General features: G+C 36.3%; 2 protein-coding genes across 15 annotated transcripts in view; one reads left to right on the top strand and one right to left on the bottom strand.

The window, feature by feature from the left end:
- sgip1a (SH3GL interacting endocytic adaptor 1a) overlaps positions 1-9,575 on the top strand; it is a 63,082-nt gene extending 53,507 nt beyond the window's left edge. For 6 of the 14 annotated variants that reach the window (XM_057339004.1, XM_057339005.1, XM_057339008.1 and 3 more), the window contains 9 exons: positions 753-812; positions 2,293-2,352; positions 4,118-4,229; positions 4,604-4,759; positions 5,282-5,414; positions 5,780-5,982; positions 6,352-6,416; positions 7,260-7,424; positions 7,514-9,575. In XM_057339004.1, the coding sequence (XP_057194987.1) occupies positions 753-812; positions 2,293-2,352; positions 4,118-4,229; positions 4,604-4,759; positions 5,282-5,414; positions 5,780-5,982; positions 6,352-6,416; positions 7,260-7,424; positions 7,514-7,536 (977 nt within the window). In that variant the 3' untranslated portion in view covers positions 7,537-9,575. The remainder of the gene's footprint in view (positions 1-752; positions 813-2,292; positions 2,353-4,117; positions 4,230-4,603; positions 4,760-5,281; positions 5,415-5,779; positions 5,983-6,351; positions 6,417-7,259; positions 7,425-7,513) is intronic. The other 8 variants (XM_057339010.1, XM_057339006.1, XM_057339013.1 and 5 more) reach the window with 4 other exon arrangements.
- Positions 9,576-10,536: 961 nt separating this feature from the next.
- Positions 10,537-12,203, bottom strand: insl5a (insulin-like 5a). The gene is made up of 2 exons (XM_057338432.1): positions 11,870-12,203; positions 10,537-10,792 (listed from the first exon to the last, which is right to left on the bottom strand). The coding sequence occupies exons 1-2, from the start codon at positions 12,063-12,065 to the stop codon at positions 10,647-10,649; spliced, it is 342 nt and encodes a 113-aa protein (XP_057194415.1). The 5' UTR covers positions 12,066-12,203; the 3' UTR covers positions 10,537-10,646.
- Between the last annotated feature and the right edge of the window lie 736 nt (positions 12,204-12,939).

The following is a 12,939-nucleotide window of genomic DNA, read 5'->3' as shown; positions in this document are numbered from 1 at the left end:
CTGTGTTGTTCTGAATGTTCTGTATTGTCACTTAAGTCAAATATCTGACCTTAAATGAAACTTCTGGTTAAAGTGTTTGACGTTGACTTGTGTGATTATCATAGCCTGTCTTTAGGTGATAATGTATTAGTCAGTTTGGATATATTTTTGGCTGGTGTGAGGATTAGATGAGGAGTTTGATCCGCATGCTGTTGTACAGATTAAGTGTTTCATTTTAAATCCTCAATTATATCCTCAGAAATAGAAAATCATTGTAGACAATAATCTAAAACTTGAAAATAATCTTTGATTTGAAAAGAGCAGATACACTGTATAAATTAGATAAAAACATAATTAGATTTATATCAGGACTGATAAATATCTTAGTATATCTCAATTGTTTTCTGGACCATTTTAAGTGCTGTCATTGATTGCCATGAGAAAATATTGATCAGATCAATATTTTTATTGCATCAGGGTTCAGGGAGTAAATTGTAGTGTTTCATAATGGAAATGTCTGTTTGTTGCTTTTGCTACTCCATTCTTATTTTATCCATCAGTTTCCATCAACGTTTTGACTATTTTATTTATTTTTCTTTAGTTATTGTCCTGTTAGCATTTTGAATGTGTGTCGTGCATCCATTGTGATGTCTGAGTTTAATGACTGTGATTTTTGTTTTCTTACTTACTTTATTTTATTATATTGTTTATTTTTTGTTTGTGATTTGTCGTCTCGTCCTGTCTTTTGGGCTGACGTAATTGTCTGATGTCAGAAGATGACGCTTTTGTAGACAAACTTCCCAGCTTTGAGAGACGGGCAGACATGCCAGCAGGTACGCTATGAACCCTTCCTAAATGAATGGATGGGAATGGAAACCACTGATTCCACGATGTAACAAATGGTTACATTACCCATAGTGTCCGTCATGGTGATCTTTGTTTTCCAGAGATCTTAAACCAGTAAACAAGATGGGTGTAGCTTCATGAGTCATTCAAACTATTTTCCTAGTATTGTAAAACTATTGAAGATTTTTTTTGCTAAGCCCATGCATGTAAGAGATCGGGCTCCACCAGTATCACAGGCCCAGCATCCCACATCTTACATCTTCACATCAAGAACCAGGAACAGGAGAGTCTTTCAGTCCCTGGAAAGCATCAGTGTGGCTGCGGACTGTGTGACAGAGTGCCACCATCCCATTTGAAAAGATCACGCACACACACACACACACACACACGCACACACACACAGTCTTTCAGTGTTTGAAGTGAGGTCTGGAATTTGGCCCAAGTGGTGGCAGTACTGATCAGTATGCTCGGCACCTCGCTAGTTTGAGTGGAGAGCACTCAGACATCACACCTGGATAAAAGCATATCTAAGTCATGTTACAAAGGTCACATTTTAGTGCCACGTAATACAGGTGGAAAACACAACTTTATATTTTATCCCTACAATCCAGAACATCAATTTATCAGCCGAGCGAACACATCGAGATGTCTTCTCAAGTGATTTTCATTTTCTTCATTCATAATCCTCGTCATCACTTTATTTCTGTTGTCTAGTGCTATATCCTCCCATTTAGCATTGTTTAAAGAAATGCTGAAAAAAACTTGTTTACTCCTACCGTTGTCTCTCTCAATACTGCCCTCTGTTGTCAATAATCCCTATTTGCAGCCTAGCACTGTCCAGTCATATGCTGGATGAAGAAATAAAATGTATATGCTTTTTGCAATGCAAGCTTGAGATTTTTAAAGCTCATATTGTTGCTTTTGTGCCGATGTAACCACAAATATTTTTATAGGATTTTTACTTTTAATGCGTAGTGTTTAATTGTCAAATAATCTCCTGATGACTGATTTAGGTTTTTGAATCTGATTGGTCGATTTAACGCAACTTTGGTCAAGTGATGTTAACACATGTATAATCTAAGGTCAGACAGAGGTTCTCTTCTATTCGATGTAGGCAGTTCCTGAAACTCAACTTTTGCTGTTGTAAGACTTGTTTTGATTTTACACAAAAATCTATTTTTGCTAAACTGCTTATTAATAATGCTACAATAACTAAAGCGAGCAAAAATCTTAAAATTGTTATTATGTGTTTGTACGTGTTTGATTGTTCCATGTGCTGTGCAACACATAGATGTTTCTCACGTCATAGTCATGCCCATCTGAAGTGTTTTGTGATCACGTCTTTGACCTCCGACCCCGCCCCCTTCACCGTGCTGTATGATGGACCTGTGTGTGACTCACGCTACTGTCCTTCTCTTCCCCTTCTCCTTCCCGACCCCAACCTTATACCCCCCTCCCTCCAAACAGAGACAGACCAGCCCTCCCTCGTATGGTTTGACCGAGGCAAGTTTTATTTAACCTTTGAAGGTAAGTTGAGGTTTATGTCTGAGGACGTAGCACGTGTACGCTCAAGTCTCATCTGACTCCCCCCTTTCTCTCATGCGTTCACGTCTTCATCGTATGCTTTTCTTCACAACATCTGCTTTGCTCTTTATATCTGGTATGGCACGCAGTTGCTTTCATTGGCAGCTTTTCTTTTCTTTAAGGGTCATCGTATTTTTCACCTTCATCTTCATCTTGTTCTTGTTGTTTGGTGGTTCATCTGCTTTGATCTTCATCTTGTCTTCGGTTGTGGATCATAACAGTTTTTCAGCTTGAAGCTGCATGCTGTCTGTGATCATTTGTTTCTTATTTTACACTTGTCCTTTGTTGACCTTTTAATACAACTGCATAAAAAATGCACAGCTTTAGACATAAAAGAAGCAGAGGCATCATTACCATGGACAGTTTTGTTCTCTCCAGTTTGTCCACTATTAACTTACATTGAGGATGAAATACATGTATTTAATGCAAGTGATGCATCTCAATTTGCGGTTTGTGAGCTTGTGGGTGTTGAAGTTATTTTTATCATTTTTATGCCACGTGGCTGTTAGAAGTGTCAAAAAACATGACTGATGATATCCACAGCTCCCAAAACATTTGAATAAACTCACCAAATATTTCCACACTTCTGATATATATTCACATATATAAAGCTGACATCTTTATGTTTTTGATAAAAATTATTTTAGAGCAGAACGTATGTGTACTCTAAATGAAAATGTTACCTCTAGTCTAGACCAACAACAATGCATAATGTTAATTTGCTACACTGTCAAAAAATCCAATTAAAAACACTAACATTCCAGCAGCGGGGCTGCCAGAAAGTAAAATTATGTTTTTTGTAAAGTAAAATTGCATCTTTGTAATGTTATTTACACCAAACTTAAAGGGGTAATATGACATGGCTAAAACGAGTATATTATCATTTGTTTGTTTTTACAGTGTACTATATTCATTTATTCATAGAGCTACAGTATAACATAACACTTCAAAGTCACAGATGGAGGGATGAAGATCACTTTTTTATTGGACCATGCACAATTCATTTATGCATATTAATGATTACTGCTTTAAAATATTGTTTAAGAGAATTTAGTTTTGCATCAAGTCTAAAAAAAAAAGTGCTGAAAAAATGAAACCAAATTATTTGTTGATATCTTAGTTTTAACATGTTATATTCACAATAAAAGCATCTTCCATTACATAACATCACAACCAGCATCTGTAGAGCCCTTCCCGCTCCACCATCACAATTTTTCTCACCATCACCAAATGATTTATAACAAAATGACACCCATGTAATAGAATAAAAAAGCTTTGACTTGAGGTCATGCTCTTTACAGTAGTGTTGTGTAAATCACTTTTAAAAATTGTCAGGGTGCTTAATGTCCAATTTTTTCGATTTTAGCATTTTTTACTTATGCTTCAAAAGGCATCTAATCACGTCTGGCCTATAAAACTCTGAGATTAAAAAAACTCAAGTGGCCATGTTAGCAGAAACAGTGTTCATTTGGAGAAAGTATTGTTCTACTTCTAAGGTCTGAATCCATGAACTAAAGAAACAAGAGTTTTGTCAGCTGTTGACTGTCTCCTCGTGCATCTGTCTCTCACAATCTATGAGGTGTTTTGTTTGTTTCCATTTCTCTCATTCTTTATCACTCTTCCTCTATCTATTCGCCTCTATTTAATCTCACTCAATTGCTTAGTGAATGACAGTTTGGTCGATAAACGTGTGTTTGTGTTCTCTCAGGTTGCTCTCGAGGGCCTAGTCCTCTTACAATGGGGGCACAGGACACACTGCCTGTGGCCGCAGCTTTCACAGAGACTGTGAGCGCTTTCTTCAAAGGAGCTGATCCTAATAAGTACGTATACCATCTTTACAAAACTGTTTTAATAAAAAATGGAATAAAGTAAGGTCAAGTGTACTGGTCTTTATGACAAACAAACCCTCATGGGGAAATGATCCTCCTGAATTGATTTATTTTCCTATAATGACTGATCGACCAATCAGAAATGAGTGTTCCAAAAAACCTCGTGACGTTTTTGCAGTAACCACTACTGTTTATTCAAACTTAAAATGCTGTATTTAACCTTTTTTATCTACTCTTTTTCTTTCCGTTTCTTTCTCTCACACTGTTAAAATATTTAAAATGTTACAATATTTGCAATGTTTTGAGGATTATTCTGTTTCTAACACTAACCAAACTCATTATGTTTCATAATGTTGCTTTCTAAGGTGTGTGGTGAAGATCACAGGAGAGATGGTGTTGTCCTTCCCGGCGGGCATCACTCGGCATTTTGCAAATAACCCCTCACCTGCTGTGCTAACCTTCAGCGTAAACAACTACAGTCGTCTGGAGCACGTCCTCCCTAACCCCCAGTTACTGTGCTGGTAATAACTTTCATCTCCCACCCGCCTCAGTCCAACCTTCACAAACCTTAAGCAATATTAAAATCTGCACTTCACATCACTTCACTCTGACTGATATGGCAGTCGGTTTAGACTTACGTGAAGGCAAAAAGCAGAAATGTTTCATAACGAAAATGCAGATATAAAGCGAGTAGAATTGAAGTGGATGCAGGAACTACATGCACAAGTGAGATTTAAAGAGAACTAGAACTTTGCATACAATCATTATACAGTGAGGACTGATAGTGATTAATAAGCATTTGGTAAAGAAAGTTATTACCAAGAATGGATGGTTTGTAAATAATATTACCTTGAATTTTAAGCTAAAAGCACATCTACTTCAGTCTCTTACCTCAGGATGTGTCACATCTCAATACAAGTAGAGTGTTGTTCAGTATTCACTGGGGGGTGGTATCTTACAGAAACATTTGACATTTTGTTGTTTATGTGGTAATACAGTCAAGCTTGATCTAAATATTGAATGCTCTTTCAAATGTCCCACAGTGACACGACACAGTCCAATCCAAACTTAAAAGAGTTCTGGGTGAACATGCCAAACCTGATGACCCATTTAAAGAAGGTGGCTGAGCAGAAACCACAAGCAACATACTACAATGTTGACATGCTGAAGTATCAGGTGAGAATGTCAAATCAACATTTTGTTTATATTTATTTTACCTTGCATGGGGTTTCATTTTTTACGAAAATGAGGGCATCTATAAATAAATGCCAAAATACCAACACTTATTATTAATATAAGTGCTTTGTTCTCCATTTAAAAAGTTAAATAAGTAGCCTAATGCATTTATTTTTCTATTCAGATTACTGTATGCATGGTTATATGATTAGTCGCATTTTGTTTTCATTTAGCATTGTTTTATGTATCATAATCAGAACAGACCAGCAAAACATTATTCAGTCACAACTCACATGTTGAGAGTTACTGTAAGTGATTCTAGATTTGTCCTCACATGTGTATTTCTTTTTGTGTGTGTGCATAAGGTGTTGCCCAAAGGTCTACAGTCCACGCCTCTGAATCTGGCGGTGAGCTGGAAGTGTGAGCCCACCAGCACTGATCTGAGGATAGACTACAAATACAACGGTGGGGCCATGACCACTCCTGTCGCTCTCAACAATGTTCAGTTTCTTATCCCGGTGGATGGAGGAGTCAGCAAACTGCAGGCTGTGCTTCCCCCAGCTGCCTGGTGAGAGATCAATGATGGGACTCCTTTCTAACTACTGTATGTCTAATGAACTCTAGTTAGGTGTTGTGGCTTGCACTTAAAATCCTAAATTGTAGAAGTCTTAATTTAAGAGCTTGGCACCTTGGATTATAGTCCTACAAGGGCTCTGGGCACCAGTCTAATTGGAGGCCATATCTTATTTTTATTTTTTTTAAGAAAATTAATTAGTTCAAAAACTGAAATTTTATTATAAAATATGCCTGGAAACTCAACTTTCTTGTCCTTTAACATTTGTGGTGGTCGGGTTAGCCCGGGCCATAATCCTTGATATTTTGATAAAAAGTAATTGTTTTGTTAGTTTATCTCGGTTTTCTGTATTTTGTTTTACAGGAATGCAGAGCAGCAGCGAATCTTGTGGAAAATTCCAGATATTTCACAAAAGTCGGAAAACGGAGGTGAGATTCATGATCCCAGTAGAACATTGTATTAACTGCATCTTTAAAGTGGAAATGAACCATCCAGTCAAGTTAACATTATTTATTAAATAAGTTTCCACTTCAATCAAAAATGATGTAGTAAACCAGATTAGTGTGACCATTTAAAAGAAAAAAGGATGCCTTTGTATAGGTTGTGTAGCAAGGGCGCCGCCATCTTGCAGTACCGCTGACGGTGACGTCACCGGGTTGGTTGGCTTCCCCGAGTTCATCAGACACAATGGGAGAGACACTGTTAAATACAGGACAGTGGAGGACATATAGGGAAAGATAACAGTTGAGACCGTGAAACATGGAAACTGTAAAGCCACGGGATTATCAGAGGAAATATTTACAGTTAGAAAACGAGAAATTAATAAAAATTGAAAAGGGGTGTGTCTTTTATAGACGTTTACCAACATAGCCATATTTGAATAAACATATAAACATATTTGAATAAATGCATTAAATTACACATTTAACTACAACACAATTTGAATAAATGCATTAAATTACACATTTAACTACAACACAACTAACCCGGTGACGTCACGGTCAAGCGGTACTGCAAGATGGCGGCGCCCTTGCTACAAAACCTATACGTAAAAGGCATCCTTTTTTCTTTTAAAGGGTCACACTAATCTGGTTTACTACATCATTTTTGATTGGAAGTGGAAACCTATTTAATACATAATGTTAACTTGACTGGATGGTTCATTTCCACTTTAAGCTCGTCTATAAAAATGTTTAGCAATTTTATTACTCTAACATATCAATTTCAGTTTCACATTTATTTCTGTTTACTTTTTTCTTCTCTGTCCCAAGGAGTTGGATCTCTACTGGCTCGCTTCCAGCTCACCGAGGGTCCCAGTAAACCCGCCCCAGTGGTAGTGCAGTTCACCAGCGAGGGCAGCACTCTGTCAGGCTGTGACATTGAGCTAGTCGGCCTTGGATATCGATTTTCTCTCATCAAGAAGAGATTTGCAGCAGGTAATGTCATTAAAGGCATTAAGCTGATTTCTGCGTTCAGTTTTTTTTCCGTAAATCCTTCCGTAATACCTTTTATGTACATTTCTCAGGAAAATACCTGGCAGACATCTGAACAACATGATCCATTCAAGTCTGCATATTTTGGACCAATTACGAATATTGAGAACACAGGACAGATCACAACCCTGGCCCGTACTTGACCTAATGGATAAACCTTTATAGATGTACAACACGGGTGGACCTCCCACACTCCAGCAGTATTAAATGAGTTGCATTATAAAATTGTGGACCGTTTTAGGGTGTACTTCTTTATATCCGTGAACTGTATTCACATCTGTATACAGCAGTTAAACAGCCTGGGTTCGTTCGTAAGGTTTAGCCTCTTTTCTGTCCAATGTGTCGTTGGCTGTGCCTAACTGAACCTGAATTCTCTGTATCCCTCTCCAGATGTGGTACTAAAAATGTATTGTTTTTATTACTCTATGCATTAGATTTGTCTAAGGTCTCACCGTTTTAAAACAAGGTAGCAAAAATTAATCTGGTTGAAAAAAGAAGCTGGCTCTGTCTAAACATGCTGTCAGAGAGATGAGCCTCTCTACCACTAGATGGCGCTATATTGATGCATGTAGTATGACGTCTGCACAGGATTTGGTTTTGTTCATGCTTCATTAGTCATAAAAATGTACTTCAGGAATTTCACATTTAATTCATTGAGTACATTCAGGTTGAATTGATTAATTGGAAAACAATAGAAATTTGTAGACAGCCACAACAAGACTCCTGCTTGCAATAGACACCCCAAAACAATTTTCCTTAACATAAAATGTCATTTGAAATTAATAATATATATCTTGAAAGCCGTTCAGTGTTTTCTTGTATTGTTATATAGCCTCAGAGTACATGACAACATTCTATTTTTATTTATTCATTGTTGTAAAAAAGTGACACTGTATATGAATAGACTTTGAATGGCATCACAATTTAGGACTTTTTGTTATTTGTGTAGTTGGTTAAACTGTGTACAGTATATTGCTGAGGTATAATTTTTAAATTGATTTCAGATCTAATTTTTTAACTCAAGTGCAACAGAAAACAAAGCTATATATGGGGTGGGGAAACATGTAAAAGAGAAACCGAAACGGGATACTGTAGATGCATCAAGCTTAATGTTATTACAGTGTTATGTATAGCAGCACTATTAGTTGAAACTGGATTGTAAGCTTGAATTCTTTTGAAATTCACGCACATGTGTTTGGATTCAGCCTCATCTCAACTCCCCCGCACCCCCCAGCACCCCGAAGCCCAAGCATGAGCCCGTATCCAGTCAACCCTGCGCTTGAGAGCATCCTTATTTTGCAAATGGTAACGGTCTCTGTGAGATGACGAGGTTTTCGAGTGGTTAAATGACCAAATCGCTTTTTTCCTTTCGTTCGTATGTGTATCTCCAGAATTGTCCTTTAAGAGAAAAATAGTAAGCTGCATATTTTTTAAATGTTTAAACTTATGAATAAAGTGAAAATATTGTTTCTTGTGGAAAAAAGAAAAGAAAAAAACACTGTGTTACTGTTTAACTTCCCAGATGCTCTGATGTTTAATGTCAAGAACAAAAATGTTGGTTACATGGATCTTTGACTGTGTGTAGATGTTGTGACGGCTTGGAGAGAATACTGGTGCTTTGTGATGCATAGGTTTGTTCCCATTTGCATTTCATGTTTTCGAATGAGCGGTTGTACGCTGCGTCGCATATTTTCTGACCACTGAAGGGTTTTTATTGCACTGAGATAAATCGAAGAAAAAATCCTATGAATTCACATCTGTGTAGTGTATAATCAGTATGTCTACATGGTTCAAAGTGAAATGTCAGTCAGATGCTCAGAAGAAGTGAGAAAACTGGATCTGTCTGCGAATGCATTAGTGTGAAGCTGTATCTGTGAGAGTGAGAGTTGTGTGTGTGTGTGTGTGTGTGTGTGTGTGTGTGCGTGTGCGTGTGCGTGTGCGTGTGCGTGTGCGTGTGCGTACGTGCTGTCTGGTAACCGTAGATCATCTCTTCCCATCAACATGTGCAAGCTGTGTTTGTACAAATAATGTTAAAGATCTGAGATACCGAGATTACTTTGCTCTTTCCAAAACAATAAAATATATAAGCCTGAGCATACTGTATGCATTGTGTTTTAAGTTTTTGATATTTCTACAAAATGCTTCATTGTAAAATTCGTCAGAATGAAATATGGTGAAATAACTTTTGGAAATGTCCAAAATTTGCATAAAATGAGCCACCTGACACCCTTATTTAAAAAGGACATTAATTTATTGCATTGGGGTATTATGAACTTATAATTACATTTTTATTGTCAATATGATTTTAAATAAAATATTTAAATGATATTCATATAAAAAATAGACATTTAGTTATATTATAAATAATTTGTGAATATAAAAATATATTTTTGTTAATAATTATCAGTAGGGCCTGTACTACTATTGTTCACTGTTCATGTTAATTCATAAGTCATTATTGTTATAAATTCTATTGTTGAATATCGTAACTGTCCTTCCAAAACCTCAGATGTCCAAATATGCTGTTTTTTTAAGAAAATGGAAATAAACACTGTTCTTTTTAAATAATGAAATACTGTGTTGTCAAAGCTGACTAATACTTTTTATTGGTTAGATATTTGCAAAACCAAGTGAAAAACATAAAGGATGTCTAATAATAATGATTTATGACAAAAATAAAACCAGGAAATATGGAGATACGAGGTTTCAGAAGGACAGCAGCGATATGTTAAAAAACGTATTTGAATAAGTAGAAATTAACATGAACAAAGAACAATAAATGCGGTGTGATTGTCTATTCCTGTTCATTCTTGTGTTCATTTTTGCTAACAGCATAAAACCTTGTTAATCATAAAAAGCAAAAAAGAAACAATCTTTGCATATGCTACAATATTTATTGACAAAGTTTGCGAAATACAAACACTTAATACAATACACATTAAAAGGCTTGATTGCTGCTTTTCACATTGCAACATGCAACATCACTTTAAAAACAGAGTGATTAGGCTATAAAACATGATGTAGCCTAAACACGTAAGCTTTATCCACTGTCATATCACATGAATTAAAACACTGTACACTTTATAGAGAAGCCTTCATAATCAGCTTTTATGAATACAGAACTGAATGAGAAAGAAAACAAAGACACATAAGGAAAGGCAGCCCTCAGCAGAGAAACGCAAGGTCACTCTTCTTACAGCCAACCTGACAGCAGATGTTTGTCATTACATTATTTAGGTCTCGTCTGGTCAGGTCAGATCCCACAGCCTCACTAAGAGCTTCAGTACTGCTCGGATCTCCATTAAAAAGCCCTGTGGAATGTCAAACACAAACACAAACTGTAATTTTTTTAGTTGATTAAAATGACTTTTGTCCCATTTTAAATCAGTTATGTTATAACAAGGTACTGTTGTTTTTTGTAATAACACTTAATAAATTACATGTTTGCTGGCCCATGAATAGGACATTGGAGTTCTCTGGTTTAACTCAACTTGTGTTTAAGTCTAATGGGAATGTAATATCACCAGACATTGTTTATCTGTTGACTGAGAAGACTTGAGCGCACTGATAACAGAATGTAATACAATTAAAGCCGTGTTCTGTAAAATATCAGCAGGCTTGAGAAAGAGGAAGAGACACTTGGATCTCTCTTTAAATGATACCATTAGCAGTAATAACACAGAAAAAATCTTGTTTATATATTCAATTAAAAGTCGGAGATGATGACAGGGCAGCATTTTTACAGATCATACATTTATTTTAATACAGAAAATCCTTATTTTATGCTCAAAAACTATTCTGAACCTTTTTTATTATTAATAGTAGTAGTAGTAGTAGTAGTAGTAGTAGTAGTAGTAGTATTTTCTATTTTTATTTTTTATAGTTTTTATTATTATTAAAATGAATACATTTTATTACTGTGGAAAATACCCCAATAATTGTTTTCAAATTCACATGAAAGACAAATCATTTGCATATTTTTTGTATTGTATAATAAACAGTACTAAGGTATTACACTATTTAAATCAGTATTTAACATAAATTGAACATGCATAAACAATATCTTAACATCATTATAAATGGTATACTTTTACATACACTAATACATTAAAACTAATAATGAGAATGCTTCTATGCTGTTAATATATAATAATATGTAATATATAGAGTCAATCTTATTATACAATTTTAAATCAGCAATAGTTTGGTATGTTAACATTACTTTAAGTCTTAGTGATGAGAACTTTGTTGAAATAGCTTTACTTATTTGAAGTCAAGTAATGCAAAAATATGTCAAACATACATCCAACATAACTAACACCAGACACCATACAGACACCTGACAACAATAGCATGTACAGTACTGTATATATAACGGTAGAACTCACTTGACTCTTCTTCCATATCCTGCGGACTGCTCAACCTCCTCCACCTAGAACCCCCACAGGTGTAGACGACCGCCCGGATGAACTCTCGGCCACACAGCTTGACGGTCCTTACCTCCGCCTGAGCTTCAGACACGCTACACACAGCCCACAGCAGCAGAACTGGCAGCAACAACGTTGGAGCATGCAGCATTCTCATCGTGGCTTGAATGAACTCACTCCTCTTCTACCCTCAGGTTTTCCAACTTCTGTCAACCTCTCTTTAGTCCAGCTCTCCTGTGATCGGCTCATGAGACGTGACCCCATTTATGGGGCATTTTTGCGCTGGATCATTCCGTCCTGTACCAAACCCCACCCTCAAATCAAACAACTTTACATTTCCGATTGTTTCTAATGAACAGTGCGTGATGGCAAACCAAAGAGCAACAGGTATTTAGGTGCTTTACTGCCCCAATCTGGAATTAAATTACATCCTATGGGACGGGCCGTTGTCTCAAAACATCTTCAGTTTAATAGTATCAGTGCAGTGATATTCTTCTTAATGAATGGATAATCTAGTCACATAAAGACCAGCACTACTCCCCGAGCAAAACAGATGTCCACTGTTTGCTGATTTGACCATCAAATTCTGTTCCCTTAAACGGATGCCCTATGAGAAAAGAGCAAAATAGCTATAATCTGAGTCATTATGGTTTTATGGCTGAAGTGCACCCTGAGATGGTTAACAGGGTGATAAATGAGGACAAACTGACAACTGGGTCATCAGGTTTTACCTTTTTTTAAAACAATAAAACTACCGAAAATATTAAGTAAAAATATGACATTGCTGTGCCGTGGATAGAAACTCAAATTTCTTATGAAAATGTGTTTTTAATGTATTCATAGTGATATGGATAAACAATACAGACAGGATCCATTTCCTGCTATTATGTTTTATAAGCTCTCTGGTTTATTTGCTTATATCAGTTGAGTTGAATCTTCATGCTAAACTGTTTGATTTGCACTAAAACGCTCAGATTAGAGGAGAATTCTGAGAAGTTACGGAGAACAATACTTCAGTAATGACAGTCATT

Source organism: Triplophysa rosa, linkage group LG7 (assembly GCF_024868665.1).
Source record: "Triplophysa rosa linkage group LG7, Trosa_1v2, whole genome shotgun sequence".
In the NCBI taxonomy this organism is placed as follows: domain Eukaryota; kingdom Metazoa; phylum Chordata; class Actinopteri; order Cypriniformes; family Nemacheilidae; genus Triplophysa; species Triplophysa rosa.
Note: the sequence above shows the minus strand (reverse complement) of the source record. Positions and strands in the feature narration are given on the sequence as shown.